The sequence below is a fragment of the Artemia franciscana genome, chromosome 15, assembly GCF_032884065.1.
Source record: "Artemia franciscana chromosome 15, ASM3288406v1, whole genome shotgun sequence".
Classification (NCBI taxonomy): Eukaryota; Metazoa; Arthropoda; class Branchiopoda; order Anostraca; family Artemiidae; genus Artemia; species Artemia franciscana.
The window spans coordinates 33,415,080-33,441,696 of NC_088877.1; the positions used below are offsets into that span (position 1 = coordinate 33,415,080).

The 26,617-nt window shown below is 33.0% G+C and overlaps 1 protein-coding gene across 1 annotated transcript in view; it reads right to left on the minus strand.

Annotated features, from left to right (window-relative positions):
- Positions 1-26,617, minus strand: part of LOC136036388 (coiled-coil domain-containing protein 22 homolog) — an 84,300-nt gene that overhangs the window by 38,614 nt on the left and 19,069 nt on the right. Inside the window, exons 2-6 of the mRNA XM_065718572.1 lie at positions 26,036-26,210; positions 18,754-18,883; positions 11,465-11,551; positions 9,228-9,316; positions 602-763 (exon numbers count right to left, since the gene is read on the minus strand). Of these exons, the coding sequence (XP_065574644.1) occupies positions 602-763; positions 9,228-9,316; positions 11,465-11,551; positions 18,754-18,883; positions 26,036-26,210 (643 nt within the window). The remainder of the gene's footprint in view (positions 1-601; positions 764-9,227; positions 9,317-11,464; positions 11,552-18,753; positions 18,884-26,035; positions 26,211-26,617) is intronic.

Genomic DNA, 26,617 nt, shown 5'->3' on the forward strand with positions numbered 1-26,617 from the left:
GCTATACCCTTCCACTATCAAGAAAATCCATCAACATTTTGAATATATTTTCCATTCCAAATCTTATCTTTCCCTTTTTACAGGTATATTACTTTAATTTAATTTGGTTCATTTTATGTTGGCTATACCAGAAAACCGCGATCTTCCGAGTTTTTTTTTGCTCTTCTTGAAATTATGAAGTTTTTAGCACAGAAGCAGATTTTCGTCAGTGTTGGCACGTTGAACTATGAAAATCAATAAAAAATCAATAATCACAACCAAAATAATTAAGTTTGACAATATTTTGTGTCCGTAAAATTCACACGCTAACAATCTGTTGATTTTCAAAGACAACGACACCTTCAAAGGAAAATTAAATTTTCTTAAGATGTTTAGTGCCCTAGGTTTTCAGCTTATTTTTTACTGATTTTACACACATTCTTTTTTTTAGATTTGCCACCCGCTACTACCAAAATGTGGAGATCTTTCCCACTAAAAACTAAATCTCAATTTCTGTAAAGTTTTTATACGGTATATAGTTGCGCAAGCTTTTTACTGAACCAGTTCATACAATCAGATTTCATTTCACTGTCCCTGGTACTTAAACATTTTGAGAATTTACCTTATCAATATTGGCAGAAAGGGTAGCTATTTCTAGTTCAGTGTTTTCAATTGCTTTTTTCAAACTCGATAGTTTCACTTTCTTTTCTTCCTTATGGCTCTTGTCCATTTTCAGCTCCTGGTCATGCTTATCTGTTGGCTTTGGTGGCAACGGCGGTTTTCCCTAAAATACAGCTTAGTCAATAAACAGTCAGTCAATAAACATACAAACAGCATTTTGAACCAATTACATACATATCTTTGCAAAGAATTATTACCCAGTTGCGTCAGTTGACAAAGATTTGGGAATAGGCAAAATGTATTTATAATTGTAGGACACGGGGGAGGGAAAAATTTGTTATTTTTTCCAATGAAAAATATCGAAAAAGGAATCTTTCAGTGAATATGCCCCAAAAACGGAATTTTTCAATTTTCAGGAGGGAATTGTCCAATTTTTCCGCGCTAGTTGACACCACCGTTATTACCATTACTACTTCATGTAAAGATGTGGAGCGCAACATGGAGCAATTCATACTGGAGCGCAGCCTTCCCATTTCTTTCCATATATTTTAAATTACAAAAAATTGTTACCTTGAATTGTCAAGGCAGTTTTTGAGAAATAAAAGTGAAAATGTTCATGGATTCTCGTCTTTTTTTTAGATGAAGGTACACAAAAAAATGGTATTTTTAATCTTAAAAGGGGAAGGGTAGTTTTTCCAACCAGGGCTAATGAAAGGCTAGAACATCGTAGAGAGATGTTTAATGGTTCATTCGAACGGAAATAAAAGTTACTAGTGTCCTTTTAAGTGACTAAAAATATTGTAGGGCAGCTAGTCCCCTCCCCCCAAAGTCGTTCTATAAAATTTTGAGATAGCTATGATATCGGGCGAAGTGGGTATCAGATGTAGCGGTATCGCACGTATGGGTATCGGACGTGTTGGTATCGCATGTATCGTATCGGGCATATCGCTGTCGGGTGTTTTTGTGCCTTCTATCATTTTTGCAGCAGTAGCTTCAACCTAGTAAAGCAGTCCAGAAAGGGATCGACCGGGAACAAATTGCAAGAGAAAAGATTTTTTGACTACCTGCCTTTCCATTTATAGGCGTACAACAACAAACTTGATGTCTAGAATAGTGCAATAGATCAGGGTGATTATGAAAATTACTTGTATTTGAACTTAAAACTACCAATTAGGTTTTTTGAGGTTGAGGTTGATTTTGAGGACGTGAAAATCCTTTTTGCATATAAATGCGTACAACAACAAAATTCATGTCTAGAAAAGGGTACTAGATCACGGTGATTATGAAAATTACATTCAGTTTAAGGTAAAATTAAAACTTTCATTTAAACATTCCACCAGTATTAAACCAAGTTTAAGCTGAAAGTAGCCGCTCCTAAAATATAGAATGACAACTATCAAAAACAAGAAGAACAAAAGGGAATTCTTTTCGTAAGACAGCGAAAATCTAATTTGAATGGATATTTCGGCCCTAAGGGCCGTCTAAGGGCCGTCCTCAACAAAACATAAATATATAAAAGATGAAAAACTTACAACATACGACCAATAAAGCTGAAATGAATCTTTTTCTTAAAGTCCCAGCATCCTTACTTCAGCGAAGATAATTATTTATGACAACTATCACCCAATTTGATGTTCTAACTAACAATTAAAACATCCTCGACTTTTTCACTGATATAATATACATATAATATACTGTGATAAAAAACCGAAATATCAATATTCACAAATCTTCGCTATCTTCCAGGTCATCAACTCAGAGAAATTCAGTTGTAACACAGTTAGCAAAATTTTTTCCCTTGCATGGTCCACAGGTCCATGGTGCATTTCATCCCTTTCTTTTGCAAGTGCATCGTATATTTGAGCAGTCGGTTTTGCAGTTACAGTGAAAAACTGCAAGAAGAGAGTTGGGAGCAGCTGGGAGTTCACTAAAAATAGCGCAATACAGTCCATTCTGAATTACCCAACCGAACTGGGTAGGGTCCAGATTACATCCCAGGGTTCTCCATGATCTAACTTGCAAATAAACCCGAAATGAGTGGAAGCTCCAAGCATCACTGGTGAGAGGGAGAACTTTAGACTGAACATACGAAGCAGATGTTTTAACTTTCTCGATGAATTTGAGCTGACACAACTGATTGGGAGTTGAAATTGAGTCTGGGCACTTATATAAAAGCATTATTGCTTTTTCGCCAACTGCTGAAGTGTCATGCTTGGTGGATGGTGGGTCCGTAAAAATTTAGCAGATTCGTAAATCTCGTCATTTTTATCAGAAGCTATAGTCCCACCGACTTCCCAATGTCATAGACGCAAAAAGTTGAATCGCACACAAGGAAGGCGTGGACATATTTGAATGTGTTACACATACGAGATCCAAGTTTGAGTTTCGTTGCATTTATATCCCAAATTCTACTCTTTGAGATTTCAGCTCGAGGTTCAGAGTAAAAGTAAATCACTTGGCAACCTGTCTGTGCGTGATAACACAGGAGTATAAGCAGATTTGTGACGTCTCCAACCAGGACAACAGGCATAATAGAAGCAGATTGAACTGCAGTTACAACAATGAGAAGATCCGGGTCACCTTCTGCCTGGTATACCTTACAGAAGTCTTGCTAGAGTCTTAAGTTTTTGGCTGTTGCTCTGCAACTAGACACCACGTCGCATCGGTGAGGGCAGGCTTATCGGTTAATCGTGGAAGTCTGTTTGCTTGTGAAAATGACGGAGGTGGTGAACACAATTCATACTTAAATTCATACTCGCTGTTTACGCTCAAGGTTTTAATTGTTTTAAAAAGCAGAATTGTGGCAAAGAGTCAAACTTTAGCGTAAAGAGCGAGGGATTGCGGAGGGGACAACCCATTTCATATACGGAGTAATTTCTGTTCGTTTTAAGTTTTAATGTCGCTCCTTACTTTCAGTTAAAAAAACTAGTTTTTTTAATGTAATTTCTGAAAGTTTTTGAATTAATGCATGTTTGATTTTGGCTCTCCACACATAAATTATTAAAATGAAATTTGTATATTAATTCCTTTTTTGGCTAAATGGCTTTCTCTTAGTTTTGATCAGACGATTTTGAGAAATAAGGGGTGGGGAAGGAGGCCTAGTTGCCCTGCAATGTTTCGGTTACATAAAAAGGCAACTATAAATTTTAATTTTTAACGAATGTTTTTATTAGTAAAAAATATACGTAACTCAAGAATTAACTTAGTTAACAAACTTTTATATTCTTAAATTTTTATCATGTATATGAGGGGGTTTGTACTCACTCGTTAATACCTCGCTCTTTACACTAAATCGTAAGTTTTGTCCTAATTGTTTAAGAATGACCCCTGAATCAGAAAGGCCGTAGAATAAATAATTGAAATTACTAAAAATACTATGGCATAAAGAGCGAGGTATTTATCTCCTCCTAAATACCTCGCTCTTTATGCTAAAGTATTTTTAGAACCCCTCATATGCGTAATAATCTCTGTTCGTTTTAAGTTTCAATGCTACTCCTTACTTTCAATTGAAAAAACTTTTCCATGTTTATTTTTTCATTGTTTTTTTTATAGTAATTTTAGAAAATCCTGTGCCCTTTTTCATTGAATTTCTGTTCCCCATGACATATTTCTCCAAGGAAAGATCCTTCCACATAGCCCCCTCCCGTCAACCCCACCCAAAAACAAAAAAAAATCCCCTGAAAACGTCTGTACACTTCCCAATAACCATTATTATATGTAAACACTGGTCGAAGTTTGTAACTTGCAGCCCCTCCCCCAGGGACTGTGGGGGAGTAAGTCATTCCCAAAGACATTGTTATTATGGTTTTTGAATATGCGGAACAAAATGGATATCTCAAAATTTTGATCCGTTGACTTTGGAGAAAAATGAGCGTGGGAGGGGGCATAGGTGCCCTCCAGTTTTTTTGGTCACTTAAAAAGGGCACTAGAACTTTTCATTTCCTTTAGAATGAGCCCTCTTGCGACATTCTAGGACCACTTGGTCGATACGATCATCCCTGGGGAAAAAAAAATAATAAAAATAAATAAATAAACACGCACCCGTGATTTGTCTTCTGGCCAAAAATACAAACTTCCATATTTTAGTAGATAGGAGCTTGAAATTTTTGCTGTAGGGTTCCCTAATACGCCGAATGTGATGGTGTGATTTTCGTTAAGATTCTATGACTTTTAGGCGGTGTTTCCCCCTATGTTCCAAAATAAGGCAAATTTTCTCAGGCTCGTAATCTTTGATAACAAAGACTAAATTTGATGAAACTTATATATTTAAAATCAGCATCAAAATCCGATTCTTTTGATGTATATTTTAGCATCAAAATTCCGTTTTTTGAGTTTCGTTTACTATTGAGCCGGGTCGCTCCTTGGTTACTACAGTTCGTTACCACGAACTGTTTGAAAGTTTCTTGAGAAAACCAATTTTAGATGATTTTGGAAAAGAGCCTGAAATCCCTCGAAAATGGCTTCAGGTCAAAATCAAAGTTGCACCACTGCAATCAGTATGATCAAAACTCTTGTATAGGGTAATTAGAGTCCCCTACCTTGAATAACAAAGAAAATCACTTTTTGTATAGGTAGCCCTGATATGTTTAATGGCTCATTCGAACAGAAATTAAAATTGCTAGTGCCCTTTTTAAGCGACAAAAAGATTGGAGAGCAGGACCCAAAGGCCCCTTTCTCCTTAAGTCGACCAATTTATATTTATGAGATAGCAATTTTTTCAGCATAGTTGAATGATCTAATAATAATACTTTTGGTGAAAAAGGGCTGTAAGTTACGTAATTACGGTGCTAAAAAATCCAATGAATTAAATTAGATTAATAGAGTTCGTAGTTCAGTCGGTAGAGCTTGGAATTAGGACGTCAAAGGTTCAAGTCTTTAAAGGGCTATTTTTTTACCATAGTTTTGTGAGTTCTATTTGATTATGTGGTTTATCTGTATTTGTTAAGGTAGTCTAGGGTAGTTCTTAACCAATGTTGTTTTTCCTACTGCGCAAAAAAAGAATAAGGACAAGCCGCCAAAATTTGAGTGATTTTGAGCTTGATTTTTTTTCTGACAATTTCTTGAAGAAAAGAAGCTTTGGTTTTACATTTTCTTTCGGTATTTCGGAAAAAATTAAATCAAGTTATCCGAATTCGTCAGTTCATTATTTCTTTTGGTTCCCATAGTCTTCAAAGAAAGGTTTCATATATAGCCTAGCATTTGGTATTGGGAGCATTTTCTAGGGTAGAATTTTTGTGGGGCGGACTTTCCACGGGAAGCAAAAGTTTACAAGGGGGTATGGGAAATTTCTATCATTATTTAAAAACTGCCACAAATTAAATAAAAAAAAACAACCGGAAGTAAGAAACAGCATTAAAACTTACAACGAACAGAAATTATTCTTTATTAAAAGGGGGTCCTCCCAGTATATAAAATAGATCACGGCAGTATTTGTTAAACCTTAAATCCAAAATAAAACGGGCAAAGATTTATTTAAAAAAAAAAGTTTTCTAAGGGAAGTATAGAGCAAAGTTGAAACTTAAAACGAACAAAAATTATTGCTTCACAGTCTATTTAACATATATCGATAAAACTAGTACAAACAAACCAAATGATAATATTTCCCTATGTTTGTATGATTATAGAAAACTAGCGCTTTACTGAAAACACCCAAAGGCCAGTATAAAAAAAAAGGAATACCGATTTGGGAGTAAAAATGAATACATAGTCTGACAACAACAAGCTTGTTTATAACACTTTTCATAGTCTGGTATCAGTAATTTCCAGTATACACTTAAAATTATCTTAAATCTTAAGCATAAAAACATATAGTGTTTTGAAAGCCGCAAAGTCATTGAACAGCACACACAAATAATGGATTAATTTATCAGGTAACATATTTGTCTCAACAGCTATAACACCAATAGCTAATAATATACAATTTTAAATTATAAAAACACGCTTTAGTGTTACTCGAAATGAAAAACAAATCAACCATAATATGAGCTCCGGAAATCCGATAATTTCTCTGTATACAACGGAATATTTAAAGTTATGATACAAATTATAAAGCTAGTCTATAGTCCTAATACTATCAAGATAACTTAACTCCAAACTTGTCAACAAACTATTAATGAAATGTACTTTTCAGAGCCGAAACAAGATTCAATCAAGATGATTCGAAACAAGATGATTTTGTCCATCAGGATCGATATTCACCATCAATTTCGTCAACCAGATTAGACTTCCTCTGCTTGCTTATCCCAGTATGATTAGCAGCTCTTGTGTTTGTTTATCTCTTTCAATTTTATAACCATTGCCAATTATCGTGACCAGTCTTTTTCTAGGCTTTTTCTAGGTCTTTTTCTAGATTAGAATATTGGAAGCTACAGTGATGACAGTGGTCAAATATGGCTCTGAAACATGGACACTCCGAAAAGCAGATGAAAATTTACTAGATGTTTTCCAGAGAAATTGCCTACGGATTGTTCTGGGTACCCGGCTGACTGACCATATTTCAAACAGTAGGTTGTACGAAAAGTGTGGTTCAATCCCGCTTTCTGGGGCTATAATGAAAGAAAGGTTGAGATGGCTAGGCCACGTTCTACGGATGAAGGATGACAGATTACCGAAGATTGTCCTTTTTGGCCAACCGTCTGGGGCTACACGGAAAGCAGGTCGTCCTTGTCTGGGTTGGGAGGATGTCATAAATAAGGATTTAAAGGAAATGGGAACTTCCTGGGAGGGTGTAAAGAGGGAGGCTTTAAATAGATTAGGTTGGAGGAGGAGCGTGCGTAGCTGTGTTGGCCTCAGGGGGCTTGGTGCTGCAGTGAGTTATTAGTAGTAGTAGTAGTAGTAGTTTTCCATTTGGCGTATAAGGTAACAACAGTGCATCTCCCCGATGGCAATCAAGGAATCTTCGCATTAAATTTTTTAGCAGCTTAATTAACGCACAAGATTCGTATCTATATACGTATAAAATCAAATAATGTATTTTAGTAAATTATCTTACTCGTTCTGCTGGATTTTTAGCTATACCATTTAAGCTAGAAACATTTAAATTTATATAGAGAATAACTTTCGAACAAGGAGAATAAATACAGGCTATGAAAATTGAAAAAAAAGTTAACTCAACAAACATGAAAACATGACGTCATGGTAAAAAGAGTGGAAGGGCCTATATGATTACATTCCTTTATATTTATCAAGATTTTGTTTTAGCTTTTCAGATTTTTTTTTGTCAAAATTCCAAACTTTACTTTCTTTTGGTTATGATAATTTTGGCTGTTTTTTTTTACGAAAAGTGATCTTGTCTTACCATCAAGATAACAAATAAGGCTAAAATGATGACAAATTCCATCAAAGTTGGGTTATCAAATTCATTTTTTACTTATATTATACACTCTTTACCCCCCCCCCCCCCCTCTATGAAGTTTCAATTTTCTTTGAATTATTTCTTATGATACCATCCTGTAATGATATCATTATAATTAATACTACTACTACTACTACTAATAACTCACTGCAGCACCAAGCCGCCTGAGGCCAACACAGCTACGCACGCTCCTCCTCCAACCTAATCTATTTAAAGCCTCCCTCTTTACACCTTCCCAAGAAGTTCCCATTTCCTTTAAATCCTTATTTATGACATCCTCCCAACCCAGACAAGGACGACCTGCTTTCCGTGTAGCCCCAGACGGTTGGCCAAAAAGGACAATCTTCGGTAATCTGTCATCCTTCATCCTTCATCTAAATGAATATAAACTATTATTGATTAAATGTTAAAAAACATTCCTTTTCCAAAATATAATTAATAAATCTTTATCGAGTTTTAGCCGGTTCGGCGCACGTCATTTAGCCACAGAAAAGTACCTGGCTGGAAAAATGTAGTTTTTTTGGGAAAGTATAAAAAGTAAGGTTTTCTAGCCTTGGCGCTTGTTTTTAAGTCATTCGTCGTCTAAAAAGGATATAGCATAAGTAAGTGTGATTTAGGTGTTGCTAGGCGTTTTTATAAATGTTATTGGTTGTCTCGTGCTTGCACTGCATTTTCAGTTAATACAGTATTTGAAAGAGAACCTTGGATTTCCTTAGTTTGAACTCGGTCAGGACCAGCGCATACTTGTCTAGGCACTCGGGATCGACTATGGTGTTGCCGCTATGTACGCCTGCTAGTAATGGGTGTTTTGAACCCGGCGGGCTCACCTTAACAAGCGTTAAGGGCCCCCCGAAAAAGATTTACTCCAGGCAGTTGACCGTTGGGCTAGTACAGTCTTCAGTCGCAGCGAACCGAGTGACCTAAGAGTATTACAATCGCATCCCATTTGAGGACTTTGCTAGACCACAGCTAGACTACAGATGACCAAAAAGCACGGTCTTTGGCAGTCTACCATCCTTCATAAGTAAAAACTGGCAAACGCCTAAATATTGTGACTAAGAATCCTATTTACATAGGACAACATAGAGTATATACCTAAAAAGAAGATGATACTATTTTTCTTATCAAAGAGGGGGGGGGATACACTAAAAATTAGATTTTTAGGCCAAGGTTTTGCAATTTCTCATGATATGGCACAAGACCTCAGGAAATCTCAGGAAATGGAAACACCTCCTCTCTGCAGGCATGCCAGTGCAAGAAATTAAATAATTACCTTTTTATTTCCTCTTTGAATAGATATTTTCTGGAGAACTTTCCATAAAGCATGTCTTTCCGACTCGCTTGCATTTGCTAGAAGTGACGCTGAAAATAATAAATATTAAAATAAAAACAATAATAAAATAAACAATAAATTAATGACAATACATGAATATATATAATAGTAAAAATACGAAAATAATAATAAATAAATATGACGTCTTAAAAAACAAACAAAAAGGTCTTAAAAAACATATATATAATAGTAAAAATACGAAAATAATAATAAATAAATATGACGTCTTAAAAAACAAACAAAAAAGAGGAGCATTATTCATAAAGACTACCGTACATAAATAATAAGATAAATTCTTAAACTGAATGGAAAATATGATCAGCCTTTGATCACTCACAGTTAAAAAAAAAATAAGCAGAAATTTATTCTTTAGGGAAGTTTGCTATTGCTGAATTTATCTGCTAAATTTAATAATGCAATTAAACTTTTCATAAGACCCATAGTACTTGACTTTATACACTAAATCTATAAGCTAAACTTAGTAATGCAATCACTTTGTCTGTGTTTCTTTGTTATTTGTTAGTGATTGTTTAATTTATTTTGATATATCTGGCATAAGAAATTAAGTCAAAAGTATCCTAAAGCAATTGAATTCAGTTTATGCATCCTAAAATCCCCCCCCCCCCAAAAAAGAAATCATTATTTGAGAGCGAGTCTTTCTTGAGAATAAATTCCAGAAAGCTCTACCATATAAAAAAAAATCATCAGTCTAACAAGAGCATTTGATAACAACTCTAACAGGTTCATTATCGCCATAGTCGAAAAATCAGCTGTGCATATTTGCGGTTGTAAATCAATAATCTGAAATATAAAATTATTCTGTTTAAATGCCAATCCCAATAACAAAATTTATTTTAGGGATAAAATCAGATTTGCATTTAAAATTTAAAGCTACTGTGCATATTGATTTGGGCATAATGATTAGCACATTTCAGAATAATAACTTTTATTATTAATTTTTATTAAACGTAGCAATTCTTTACTAACAAATGATAATATTTAAACTTGGCTGTGATACTAGTTAAGGTACATGCGGGTACCACACTTTAACCAATATTACGTATGAAACTGTTAGGGCGACGGCTAAGACCTCGTCTAAAATCTACGTTCTCTTAAAGACTAAGATCTCTTTAGCCCATGATTACCCGGTCATACATCGGCAAAGTCAAACCGCTGTTTTGATGTCCCCCCTTTCTTTGGGAAATATCTTCAACACAGCTGACACCTTCAAGTCTCACAACCTTGCCCCACCTAATTCGGGTTAAAAAGTAGCCAATCGTGAGTCTAAGTGAGTTTAAAAATAAAATCACTTTAATTTTCAACTCGTACAGTCAGGCCACAAAACTCAATACAAACTCTAAAGGAACTCAATGTGAAATCTAACTGCAAAACAGTTAAACAGAAACTCACTTCTTTCGTGGGCAAGGGGGCTGCGGACCAATCAAAACGAAATAAGCGTCACTGACTTTTGAAAACTCAACCTGCCATAATCCGAGTAATGAGAAAAGATTATGTCAGTTTGCACTTAAGCAATCTTCGCAAAAATATAATGTTAAAAGCTGATAAATTTTTCAATCGAATTTAGAGCTATAAAAAATCAATACATCTAAAGAGCGGCGGAAAGTGAATTCATATAAAGGGCAAAAGAAAAATTAAGAGTAGCAAAAAGCAAATTTATATTAAGGGCAAACGAGGCATTTATCTGGAAGTAAAATAAATGACATACTATATTACCCAAAGGGTGCTATAACTGTTGTGCTACGAAGTGAATTTCACAATACTAAATTTTGTTATTGTTTTTTATTAGCCATTATGATTCTTTTCTAACAAATCTATAGTGTTACAAGTTTTTTATTATTGTTTTTTATGGCAATTCTAAGGCATTATTTAAACCTATCCATAGAGATAAACTATTATGCTAGACTTATTGTGGAAAATGGTTTGTGCTAAAAAGTACATTTCACTATATTAACCTTTGTTACTTTTTTAGCCATCGTGGCTACTCTTTTCTAACATAAACAATTACTTAAACATATTTATTGTGCTGTAAGCATTGGGTACAACACTTAGTGCTAAGAAGTGCATATCAAGATAGTAATTTTGGCATTCATTTTTTATTAATCGTGGCAATTCTTTTTCAACATAAATTTTTACTTAAGCATAACTGAATAGCATACCTCGAGTTTTCCAGTAAGCATCTGCTGTTGGTGCTTCGAGAACATTTATCTGATTCTGAACCTGCTTAATCAGCTTCTCACGCTCTTCTGAAAAAAAGAGACGAAAACAATTACAAATCCTTAATTTAGGCCCAATCCAAAACACAATATTTAATAAAATAGCACAAAAACCCAATTTAACGGACAACTATTGGGTTCGCTTCTTTGCATATCTCATTTACAATACAATACCTTTAGTAAATCTTATTCAATGAGCAAAACACTAAACTAGAATAGGAAGCACCCCGGGCATTCTAAAGTCTAGCATAAATTTAAGTGCGCAATATTCGAAGAGATACCTAATTACAAAAATCATAATCCAAAATTTCAAAAACTATACTTCGTAAAAATTTACAGGAAATAAATTTAAAATAAAAATAACATTAAAAATACAACAACAGACGTTTCAAATCAATTCTTACAATTTTTCTCCCTTGACTTAAATCCATATATCAAAATCCATATTACTTTAAATTAAATCCATATATTACTTTCAGTGTTGTTACATTTGTGCCTTTAAAATTGCGCCTGCTCCTGTGTCTTTTTTTAATTACTTCACTATTGTAATATATCCCTTATCAGGAACTGACATAACCCCCCTTCTCAACCCTACCCCTCTCAATCTTTCCTTGAATGTTTTTGTCATAATTGTCCGTAAGCTTTAAAAGAATTCTTTTATTTTTGGGCTTCTGAAATGTATTTTCTAATAATCTCGCTTAAGTAATCAGTCCTTTATCAGGCAGAGATATGGGGAGCCTCTCCCCAAACCCCTGTCTCTCTCTCTCACCTTCAATTTTTTAGACATTAACCTAAAGTTTTAGAATGATTCCCTTATTTGTTTGCTATTAAAGACAGTTGGAGGCCTTTCCCCGACCTCTAAAAAAAAAATATGAAAACGTGCCTGATCCTCATAGTAATTAGTTACCCTCACCTTACTATGAAGAACAAGCAAAGATGTTCACAAGTTACATTGATCAGAAGATCACTCAATTCTAGCTCAGATCGTAATATTCTAAACGTTCCTAATATATTTGTCGGTTAAGAAAACATTGCTAAATGACTGGACATATATATATATATATATATATATATATATATATATATATATATATATATATATATATATATATATATATATATATACATATATATATATATATATATATATACATTATATATATATATATATATATATATATATATATATATATATATATATATATATATATATATATATATATACTAGCTATTGGGGTGGCGCGAAGCGCCACCCCAACACCTAGTTGGTGGGGGCGCTTCACGCCCCCCCCCCCCAACACCCCCCCCCCCCCCGCGCGCGTAAGTCGTTACGCGACATCAAAGTTGTGTCCCTGTGTCCCACCTGTGAATATAGAAAGATAATATATATATATATATATATATATATCTATATATATAAAAATAAGTTGTCTGTCTGTGGATGTGTGGATGGATGTGTGGATGGATGTGTCAGGTGACGTCACCTGAAAAAACTGGATTAGGTGACGTCAAAACTGAAAAAACTAAAAAAAGGCAAAAACTACAAAAAAAACTAAAAACTAATAAAAAAAATAAAAAAGCTAAAAAACTAAAAAAACTATAAAGGTAAAAACCAATAAAAAACTAAAAAAAAAACTGAAAAAACTAAAAAAAGGCAAAAACTACAAAAAAAAACTAAAAACTAATAAAAAAAGTAAAAAAGCTAAAAAACTAAAAAAACTAAAAAAACTAAAAAAAGGTAAAAAACTAAAAAAATAAAAAATAAAAAAAACTAAAAAAAAGGAAAAAACTGAAAAATAAGCTAAAATAAAGGTAAAAACCAATAAAAAACTAAAAAAAAAAAGGAAAAAACTAATAAATGACGACACTCAAAGAGAAAGCGACCAGGACAAAAAACTAAAAAAAAAGGCAAAAACTACAAAAAAACTAAAAACTAATAAAAAAAATAAAAAAGCTAAAAAACTAAAAAAACTAAAAAAAGGTAAAAAACTAAAAAAACTAAAAACTAAAAAAAAACTAAAAAAGGTAAAAACTAAAAGAACTAAAAAAGAAAAAAATAAATGACGACACTCAAAGAGAAAGCGACCAGGACAAAAGGAATGTTCGATTAGCAATCAACAAAGCACCGGGACACAGGGAGTATAAATGACGACCAGGACACAAGTAAAAAAAAAAATTAACAAAACTAAAAAGAAGGTAAAAACTACAAAAAAACTAAAAAGAAAAAAAAACTAAAAACTAATAAAAAAACTAAAAAATCTAAAAATCTAAATAAACTAAAAAAGAAAAAAAAAGGAAAAAAATAAAGGAGAAAAACAAAACTAAAAAACGAATGTATATACAGACCGGTACACCGGGATACAAATGACGACCGGGACACAGGGAATATAAATAACGACCGGGACACAGGGACACAACTACAACGGGGACACCGGGGGAAACAGGGGGATATAAATGACGACCGGGACAAAAAAACTAAAAAGAAATAAAAACTAAAAACTAATAAAAAAAACTAAAAAATCTAAAAATCTAAATAAGCTAAAAAAGAAAAAAAAAGGAAAAAAATAAAGGAGAAAAACAAAACTAAAAAACGAATGTATATACAGACCGGGACACCGGGATACAAATGATGACCGGGACCCGGGACACAGGGAATATAAATGACGACCGGGACACAGGGACACAACTACAACGGGGACACCGGGGGAAACAGGGGGATAACCTGACAATCTATTTATATGCAAAGACAATGGGACAGCAAAGAATGTTGTATATTCGCAAGTTTTACGTAGTTAAAACCATATATATATATATATATATCTATATTCACAGGTGGGACATAGGGACACAACTACAATGGCGCGTAACTATTATGGCGCGTAACGACTTACGCGCGCGGGGGGGCTTGGGGGGGGCGCGAAGCGCCCCCACCAACTAGGTGTTGGGGTGGCGCGAAGCGCCACCCCAACAGCTAGTATATATATATATATATATATATATATATATATATATATATATATATATATATATATATATATATATATATATATATATATATATATGTGTGTGTTTTTAACTACGTAAAACTTGCGAATATACAACATTCTTCGATGTCCCATTGTCTGTGCATATAAATAGATTGTCAGGTTTACCGACTCTTGAACATGCAACATAAAATTGTCCATGGGAAAAACAATCCGAATTCAGACCTATACCTGATTATTCTAATGATTGCCATTGAGCTTTGTAGATGGTGATTGCTAATCGAACATTACCTATGTCCCCGTCGTCATTTATATATTCCCCTGTGCCCCGGCACCCGCCTTGAAGTTGTGTCCCTGTGTCCAGGTCGTCATTTATATTCCCAGTATCTCGGTCGTCATTTGTGTCCCAGTCTGTAATTTCTCTTTGAGCGTCCCAGCCGTCATTTATATTCCCTGTGTCCAGACGTCATTTGTGTCCCGGTGTCCCAGTCTGTAATTTCTCTTTGAGTGTCCATATGATGAAATAAATTTTTAGTTTTTTTCCTTTTTTTCTTTTTAGTTTTTTTTAGTTTTTACCTTTTTTTAGTTTTTTTTTATTTTATTTTAGTTTTTTTAGTTTTCTTTTTCTCCTTTATTTTTCAGTTTTTTTCCTTTTTTAGTTTTTTTCTTTTTTAGTTTTGAAATAATTTTAATTTTATTTTTTCTTTTTAGTTTTTTTTTTGGTTTTTACCTTTTTTTAGCTTTTTTAGTTTTTTTTTTTAGTTATTTTTAGTTTTTACCTTTTTTTAGTTTTTTTATTTTTATTTTTTTTAGTTTGCTTTTTCTCCTTTATTTTTCAGTTTTTTCCTTTTTTAGTTTTTTTTTCTTTTTTAGTTTTTAGTTTTTTTAGTTTTTTAGCCTTTTTTAGTTTTTTTTATTAGTTTTTAGTTTTTTTTTTCTTTTTAGTTTTTTTTGTAGTTTTTACCTTTTTTTAGTTTTTTTTCTATTTGTTTTTAGTTTTTTGCCCTTTTTTTTAGCTTTTTTAGCTTTTTTAGTTTTTTTAGTTTTTTTTTTAGCTTTTTTTGTAGTTTTTACCTTTTTTTTAGTTTTTTTTCTTCTTTTGAATTAATACTAAAGTCAAGGTTCGATCCTGGAACTTCTCGAACCTAGAACCTGGAACATAACGCGTTACCAACTCAGCTACATCGGCTTGAATACTTTCGTTTTTGAATTGGTATATGATGAAATAATTCAGACGTCATATGCGGACAGACAGACAGACAGACAACTTATTTTTATATATATAGATATATATATATACATTTATATATGTATAAATATTTATATATATAATATTATATATATATATATATATAATATTATATATATATATATACATATATATATATATCTATATATATATATATATATATATATATATATATATATATATATATATATATATATATATATATATATATATATATAGATATATATCTATATATATAAAAATAAGTTGTCTGTCTGTGGATCTGTGGATCAGGTGACGTCATGTTTCTGTGTCGGCTGACGTCATGTTTTCGACTGACGAAATTACGAAATTACATTGGGACACAAATGACGACCAGGACACCGGCACATAGGGAATATAAATGACGACCGGGACACTCAAAGAGAAAGCGACCGGGACACAAGGAATGTTCAATTAGCAATCACCATCAACAAAACACCGTCAACAAACCATCACAAATGACGACCGGGACAGGGAGTATAAATGACGACCAGGACATAAGTAAAAAAAAAACTAAAAAAAAAGGTAAAAACTACAAAAAAACTAAAAAGAAAAAAACAAACTAAAAACTAATAAAAAAACTAAAAGCTAAAAAACTAAAAAAAACTAAAAACTAAAAAAAACTAAAAAAAGGAAACAAAAAGAAAAATAAAGGAGAAAAACAAAACTAAAAAAGTAAAAATAAAAAAAAAAAACTAAAAAGAAAAAAAAACTAAAAAAACTAAAAAAATGTAAAAACCAAAAAAAACTAAAAAGGGGAAAAATACAAAAATTTATTTCATCATTTACCATTTCAAAAACGAATGTATATACAGACTGGGACACCGGAATACAAATGACGACCGGGACACAGAGAATATAAATGACGACCGGGACACAGGGACACAACTGCAACGGGGACGCCGGGGGGCACAGGGGGATACATAAATGACGATGGGGACACAGACAATGTTCGATTAGCAATCACCATCAACAAAGCTCAAGGGCAATCATTAGAATCATGAGGTATAACTAAAAAAAAACTAAAAAAAAGGCAGAAAACTAAAACCTAAAAAAAGACCAATTCAAAAACGAATGTATATACAGACTGGGACACCGGGACACGAATGACGACCGGGACACCGGGACACAAGGAATATCAATGACGCCCGGGACCCTCAAAGAGAATTCACAGACTGGGACACCGGGACATAAATGACGACCGGAACACATGGAATATAAATGACGACCGGGACACCGGGGGGCACACGGGGATATATAAATGACGACGGCGACACAGGGAATCGTCGATTAGCAATCACCATCAACAAAGCTCAAGGGCAATCATTGAATCATGAGGTATAGATCTGAATACGGATTGTTTTCCCATGGACCATTATATGTTGCATGTTCAAGAGTCGGTAAACCTGACAATCTATTTATATGCACAGACAATGGGACAGCAAAGAATGTTGTATATTCGCAAGTTTTACGTAGTTAAAAACATATATATATATATATATATATATATATATATATATATATATATATATATATATATATATATATATATATATATATATATATATATATATATCTATCTATCTATATTCACAGGTGGGACATAGGGACACAACTACAATGGCGCGTAACTAATATGGCGCGTAACGACTTACGCGCGCGGGGGGGCTTGGGGGGGGGGGGGGCGCGAAGCGCCCCCACCAACTAGGTGTTGGGGTATATATATATATATATATATATATATATATATATATATATATATATATATATATATATATATATATATATATATATATATATATATATATATATATATATATATATATATATATATATACATATATATATATATATATATATATATATATATATATATATATATATATATATATATATATATATATATATAGTATATATATATATATATATATATATATATATCTATAGTATATATATATATATATATATATATATATATATATATATATATATATATATATATATATATATATATATATATATATATATATATATATCAGCCGCAAGCCTGTTTTCTTGCTGTACTTGTGATTCCTCGGCACGCTTTCTTTTCTTACTTTCTTTATCAGCCGCAAGTTTTTTGGCATAGACTCTTTGAGCAGCTTCCTCGGCTGTTGCTATTGTAGGTTCTTCAGTCATTTTACAATTAAACATTTTTCCGTCCACGATCTCATGACGACATGATGACATGACGTCACTCGACAGACATAGCCCACAAACAACTTATTTTATATATATATATATATATATATATATATATATATATATATATATATATATATATATATATATATATATATATATATATATATATATATATATATATATATATATATATTATTTATATATATTCCGATCTTGAGCCTAGAAGCTGCGACTGTTTAGGTACGAAAATTGCAAAGACTTAATTAAGCAACCGTTTCAATGAGAGCCGACTTTATCGCTATTAGCTATATATCCTTGGAGTAATCATGATACAGCTTTTTATGATAATTTTTATTCATATTTCTTTTTCAATTGCACTGGTATCTTGATTTTTCACTTAGGTTAGATCAAATATTGGTTGTATAGCTGTAACGATCATACATCCTAGTTTTAGGTCAGTAACTTGGTAGGGTAAAAATAGTGGCATCAGTAGGGGAGTGGCAAGGGGCTTGTGTCCCCTTATACTTTAAGCTCCCCTCTCCATCAGATTTTCGAAATATATTTTTGGTAACATTTTCATTGAAAATGACTTTTTTGGTATTCTCATTGAAAAAACAAAAATATACTCTACTTGATTTTGGAAAATGCATTTTGTCCCTCGCCATCCCGAGAAAAAGAACAACGAAATGGCAAAACAGGATAATTTTTTTCATTTCTTGAAAAAATACAATATTAAAAAGATAATCCCGACCTATGAGTGATACTATAAAGCTCATTAGGGACTATTTTCATACCATGAGCAGCTACATCAATTTTTCTGTCAGAAGGAAGCAGTCCCTGTAAAAATAGCAAAATCTTCTTCAATTCACTTTCACTACCATAGAGAAATGTATCGTAGCCAAGGTTGCCATGATAACCAATATTCTGCAAAAGAACAAAAGATTTTACCAAAACTCTTAGGCGTACGCAGGGGGATGTAATGGGACAAATTCCGAGGACGTAAGGCTGGTTGAGGGTAGGTTTTCCTGCATTAAATTGACATCCCATATTGGAATGTCATGATCATGGTCAGAGCTATAAACTTGGGGGCAAGGTAAAAATTGAAGCTCGGCCGAGTTTCTTGTCTACAATTTTGGGCAAAAAGCTCTAAACAGTCTTTGAAGAAGTAAATATGATATATTCAAACATTTAAATTGCAAAAACAATTTCACACTATGTTACATTTATTGTACAATATACTTTATACTTTTTTCAGGCACAATTTATAAATTCGTCAGTGGGGCACTATCAGTACAGCATGAGCAGTAATCGGAAAGGATCCAAGAACCCTAAAATAATTCGACTTACCGTTACAACCATGTTTCTGTCATACCTTAATGGGTAGTTTCCCTTCCTTGTCATAGGATGACTTCACAGAAGGCACCAGCAAAGAAATACTTTTCATCGCTACCCATCAAGTAAGGGTAAAATTACCCATAGAAACACAAGATAACCTTGATTTCCCATAGAGAGTACATATAGAAGATACATATTGATAACATATAGATACCATATAGAGTATATAGTTATAAATTATCTATATATAAAGTATACATAGATATAAGATTACAAATAGAAGAAAACATTGATTCCTCCTGAAGATTATTTGAGGGACTAGCTGTACTCAGGTTATGTACTATCCTAGAATTTTATTTTCTAAGGTCTGCAGCAAGATATATTCTACTCACAAGGAAAAATTGCACTAGGGTAGCTCAAAATTCGTTGAAACTACTAAAATTACCTAAAACTTATCACAGCACCAAACCACCTGAGTCCAACGTACCCGTTGTTTCTCCACCCCAATCTGTCCAGAGCTGCAATTTTTACTTCCTCCAGTGGACTGCCTATTCCCTTTATATCCTTTCTGATCAGACCCCCCGACCCATTATGGGATGTTCTGCTTTTAATTTGGCCCCAAGTGGGTTACTAAAAAACGCAATTTTCAGCAACCTAATATTCTTTATTTGCATAATATGACCTAACAATTCTAACTCCTCTTTCATTATAGCCCTAAAAAGTGGGATCGAACCCAGTTTTTAGTACATCTTATTTCTTTATTTACCATCATTTAAATGAGTGCCTAGACCCGTCCTTAGACAATTCCTCCGAAAAAACTTCCACCAAATTTTCCTGTCTTTCTAAGCGTCTACATTTCAGAGCCATACTAGTCCAGTGCTGTTACAGTGATTTCTAGTACCCTAATCATTGTTCAAATGTTTACCTTACTATTCATCCTTCCTTTTTTTCCGGTATAAGAATATACCCTGCACTTGGGTTATTCGGCTTTTACACATTTATTTACTGTTTAGCTTAGTCTATTTTTAGGGTTCAAATCTCCAAAGATTAATTCTTCCAAGCCGACAATCGCATACCATTTACATTAATCATGTACAAGTAATTCTGTGGCTGTTGATTGTATAAAATTGTTGTAATTCTTAGCGTGAAGTTTTTGAAAGTATAATATATAAGCAATTACATTAGGATCAAAAGGGCTAGTACTTTTTTCTCTCATAAGAATTACGAAATACTAAAGAAAATAAAATTAGAATATAATGAACAAAAAATAATCACTTTATGTTCCCAACACTTTATGGGTCCTGCTAGCCAGAAAAATTGAAATTGTTTAAGGAATAAAAGTGAGAGCGTGAAAGCGTGGAAGAGTCATGACATAGGGCTATATCTATTTAAAAACTCCTTTCGAATGAATTCGTTTCAGAATGCCCAGAAAAGTAAACGCGCATCAATGAACATCATTACCATAAAAAACACGTAAGTTCATATTTTTGTAGATTAGAAGTTCAACTCTCTTCTAATTATATGTTAGTTTATAGTGCAATTGCATACAAAATCAAACAGGGGGAGATCCTTTTCCTAAATTTATGCAAACATTCTCCTTCTAGACACTATAGACGGGTCTAAAGAACTTTCGCATTCGGAATTACACTGAAAAGCAAATTCTTGTAATGAGCAGCTTCTTATAACAATTCTTTGCTGCAGAGAGCCACCTGGGCCAACACAACCACGTACGCTCCTCCTTCACCCCTGTCAATTAAAAGCTGTAGTATTTGTCCTCGCCAGTGAAGTTCAAATTTCCGTTAAATCCTTTCATATGACCTCGGCCAACCTCCATTGGAGATGACCTGCTATAAATTTGGCCCCAGAAGAAAGGTAAAAGCCACAACATTTGGCGATCTAACCTCCTTCGTCCTTTGCAGGGGGCCTAGTCATCTTAATCTTATTTTATTACGGTCTTAAAAAATAGGATTGGACTACGCTTTTTGAACAACTAATTGTTTCATATATGATCAGTAAACGACACCCTAAATTTATCAATGATGTTGGACAAAGCCCCCCGTCTTCCTAAAAGACAATATTCCTGAAAAACAATTAACACATATTTCTCAGCCTTTCAAAAGGACGCATGTTTTCGAGCCATGCCTGACCACTACCATTACTGCGGCTTTTAATACTCAAAACTTAGTTCAAAAACCTATCGTCCTATTCTTCCAAACTTGTTTCAACCATGATAAACACCCTAATCCTTGACTATTCTACATTTAATATTTTCATTGCCTCTACCATCTTTTCGAATGATACTATCCAAGTAAATGAAGTTATTCGCTTGACCGATTTTCCCATTACCAATTATCCTTCCTTCACCTTTATTTATTTTTAGTCTAAACAACTTATTCTTCTTAAAATTAATTTGAGCATATTTTCAGACCAAACTCTCAAAACCTCCAAAACTTCATTCCTTTTGTTAGCATTTTTATCTAGGATACTCAAACATCTGTCTGATCTAAGTCTAGGAGAGAGTTTTACCATTTCATTTGATACCATATTCTTTGATAATCTTTGCTGTGGTCCTTTGGACAATGTCCATCAAATATTCCATATAAATGGGGATAAGGTACAACCCTGCTTAACACCTGATTCCACACTTCCCCAGCTAATAGCCTCACTGCCAAAATTAACTGAGCCAACATTATCCTCGTTTAACAGCTCAAATGATTTTAATATACTTATTTAGTACATCTTTCAAGGATAGGACCTTCACTGAGTTTTTTTTCATTTGAATCAAATGCCTGTTCATAATTTATAAAACATAGCACCAAAGGAATCTGGTGAATTGTAAATCTAAGAGGGAAAACTAGTTGATCCATCTTCTTCTCTTCCTAAAACTTCTTTGTTCTTCTTTGAAAATCATAAATACAACTTCCCTTACTCTGATAAGTATCATCATGCTAAGTAATTTAGTACCAACACAAATCTTCCTAATGCCTCTGTAATTACTACATTCATTCCTATCATCCCTCTCACAATGAGATTTAAGCTTTCCTAAAATCTCTACGCACATCCCTTTGTTAAATCATCTCTAACATCCAAACAGACTAACAAAAAAAAACCCTAACTTTGCAACTCCATATTTCAGAACTCATGTACCACACTATTAGCACGTGAGGCTTTTTTTGTATTTTTTGTTCCTTTAAGTACTGTAACTCTTCCTTCCTAAGTAAATTTTGCTTCACTCCCTATAGCATTTCCTTCAACTTTATCATGGTTCAGTACATTCTTAAAATATTTTGCCCATCTGTTAAACACTAATCTTGCAATTAACTGAGGCCCCACTCCCATTTTCAAGCGTCTCATTTCAACTCTCTCCTCTCAATTGCTCAATCTCAATAGGCCAATATAATATATTATTATTTTGCTATATAGCTGTATCTTCCACATTTTTGGTAATTTTTCACATGGCCTGCATCTCATGTCACTTTAATCCACTCCGTAATGCCTTTCCTGCTGCCCTTACTTTCCTTTTGCTCCTATAATAGGAAAATGAGCACGGATATATAATAATTCCTGTTATTCCTTCCACAGATAAAATTAGAAGTAAATTCTAGAAAAAAAAGCATAAAAATCCTTCAGGGCCAGTCAAAAATCATAGGGCGTTAAGTAGACATATCAATTAATATTTTAAAACTCACTTCTCAAATTAAAGTCAACTGATAATTATGTAACTACTGATAAATACAATAGATATTTTGCCCCTCTAAACGCATTCCTCAGGTTTAGCTAGATTGTAAGCCACGATTGACAATTAGATGACACTCGAGAAATACAAGATCCAGAAATTTACTCTAGACCAGGGCTTCTTAAACTATGGGTCGCGACCCCATTTGGGGTCGCGTAGCAAAATTATGGGGTCGCGAGTGATAAAAATACAATTTAACAAAAAATGTTTTTTAACTTGTAAAATTATTGTTATAAAGAAAAATAACAATCATCGTAGATAAATATATCATAAAATCTTCTGGTTCGGAAAGACTGATTATACCAGCAATTCTATTCCGATCATTATAATATCTTGTATAAACTTACTATGAATCAGAAGATGTTATAGAACTTTATAAAAAAATGTAGATTTATTTTTGTCAATCTCTTAAAACCGAAACAATCCGATAAATATTATCAACAAAATTTCTAAGTGTTGTTTCGAAGAAACTATATAAACATTTGGTGTTATTTTCATTCAGCCATTGTATGATTGTGAACAAAGTGCATTTTATTCCGAATTAGTCAGTTTAACCCTTTCGTGACCGACGGGACCTTACAGTCCCGGCATGTAAAAATCCTTTGGGCGCTTCTTAATTGATTGATGGCACCAAAATTGAACGATGTGCTTCAGGATGTTGTTAAGGTCATAAATTTTATTAAGAACCATGCCCTTAACAGTCGCTTATTTTCAAATATCTGTAAGGATACGGATTCCAACTACACAACTTTGCTATTACATGCAGAAGCAAGATGGTTGTCAAGAGGCCAAAGTTTAAAAAGATTATTGTTATTAAAGGACGAGATTGGTATATTTTTAACTGAACGAAAATGTGAATTTGCTGCTTTTTTTCAAAATGACACACTAAGCTGTGTTATTTGTCAGATATTTTTGCGAAGTTAAACGATCTTAACTTGTCTCTCCAAGGAAAAAATGCGATATATTTACTTCAAACGATAAAATTGAAAGTTTTATTAAAAAGATCAGCATTTGGAAAAGTAGGGTCGGAAAAAATTCGTTCGAAATGTTTTCCAGTGTCGACAATTTTGTAATCGAGAAAATTCATCGTAAAACTTTTATTATCACTTATTAGATCACTTAAAAGCGCTAGAAATACAGTTCCGAACATATTCTATATTAAATACTGATTTATAAAAAATAATTTGGATTCAAAAGCCGTTTTGGATTGGCTTAAAGAGATTGATCATCTGCCACTTAAAGCTCAAGAGGAATTTGCTGAGCTTTCGTGTGACTCAAACTTAAAACTACAATTCCAAAAAAAAGCCCTTGACTGAATTCTGGATCGGAACTAGAACTTAATTTCCTACAATCACCGATATGGCGTTAAATGTACTTCTGCCATTCAACACCGCATATTTAAGTGAAGTTACTTTCTCAGCTTTAACACACATTAAATCCCAATATCGTGCAGCGATAAAAAATGTTGAAGAGGTCTTACGTTCAGCAGTTTCAAACATTACACCAAGATTTGATTTGTTATGCAATAAAAAACAGGCACATCCATCTCATTAAATTTTTAACGTAAACTTTAATTTAATATTTACCACGCAACTACTTGGATATATTCGAGAGATTTAAGACGATCAGAAACCACTTTTGTTTTTGAAACTATAATAAAAACATTTCTATAACATTTTGTGCAAATTTCAATTTTAGATTTTTATACGTTTCAAAACGAATTCTAAATTTTTATATTTTCATATGCATATATATATTCTTACCTAATAAATTTTTTCTTTTATATTTGTTGGGGTCGTTAAGAAACTCGCAATCATAAATGGGGTCGGGAATTACAAAAGTTTAAGAAGCCCTGCTCTAGACCATTTTTTCCCTGGTAAATCTAATCATTGATAAATAAATTTATAAATCTTCATCAATGTAAAAATAACACTCTCAGATAATACAGGATTCAAATAGGCCATCTGATCCTGATGGAAACACACGAGATTTCTAACAAATATCAGGAGGTAAGTTTTTAGAAGTTCAAACTTTTTTGAATTCTAGCAAGTTTCTAAAAACACTGCATATTCCAAGAAAATTTCAGAAGACGCCTATGCTTACAGAGACCTTTCAAGCATTAAGTATCCCAAAATTACATACTCCCAAGATCAATTTAGAAATTTAACTCAAGACGCATACCATGGTACCAATGAGTATGAAAAGTGACAAAAGAGTTGGCCCTTTAACATAGATTTGATATAAACCAAAAAAAAACTACCACTGATCACAGCACAGGGCTACCCAACACACGTAGAAAAATTGAAACAAGCTCATTTTTCGTTTACTAAAATTCATATTCAAATCAAACTCTGAGTTTATTTGTATCTACTCAAAGTTCCTGAAAGTATACATTTTCTAAATCATTTTTTTATTGTTAATAATATAGGCTGGGGGTACCAATTCACAAAAATATGGGAATGTGGCAAGGATTGATTTTATCTTTTTAAAAGAAGATACCAAAAGAAGAATTTTTCAAAATCTAGGAGACGGAAGATTTTTTTTTTTTTTTTTTTTTTTTTTTTAATAAAAATACCAAAAAAAACATGCTTAAAATACAAAGTGGGTAGGAGAGGGAATGGGGTAAAAGAATCTAGGCCCTCCAACCTCTAAATAGCACCCCAAGGCTAGGCTAGAAAACATGGTAATTAACAGAGGATGCGAACATTTTTTGGGGGGGGAGGGGGCAAAAAGTCTCTTTGATCTGCAGCCCAATGTGAAGTAAAAGCAACAAAAAAATAATACAAAAACTTACATTTTATTAATTTTTTTATGCTATCTTTTTAGTTTACTACTCTAGGGTTATATGGTGTGAATCTTTTCCTTATCTTTATTCACAGAAAAACTAAGTCCCCTTTCTTCATCAATCCCTATACTCTTTACTATTACATAATAACGATATGATACAAACGAGACTAACAATATGGTAAAAAAAAGGAAATTAAAAAAATTAGATAAAGGCATACTTGTATAATAGACACCAAAGATGTTGACAACTTATACTTTTCTGGCAAACTTGTGGAAACATCAGTAGGGATATTGTTACTGCCTTCTGCTTTAAGCTGCTTTAGGCAATGAATCACCCCAAGTATGAGCTCTCTTGGTGACAATTTGTCAATATCTTCAAGAGAATTAATATCCCTGAAACAACACATGCAACATTAGAATAACTCTGTGACCAAAGCCAAAAGGCCACATTTCTTATGCTCTATCTTTTAATGGCTATATCTTTGTAGTCTATATTTTCTGACAATTGTAACAACAGATTATTCTAAAAAATTTTACACACGTGCATAAAAAAACCTCTTTCATTTTAGAACCGTTAAAATATGTGTACAAACGTACATATGAATCATTTAAGACTATATGGAACATGCATGCATCAATAAATGAGACTGATGAAATAATTAAGTTTAAATGATAAAACTGACAATCAAGCCCAAATTATAGTTTATTACAAGGGGGTTGTGAGGTTATTAACTTTTATTTGGGGTGAGACTGAGAGCAACACTTCACAGGTTTATAAAAACTCTTACAGGCATCAAATA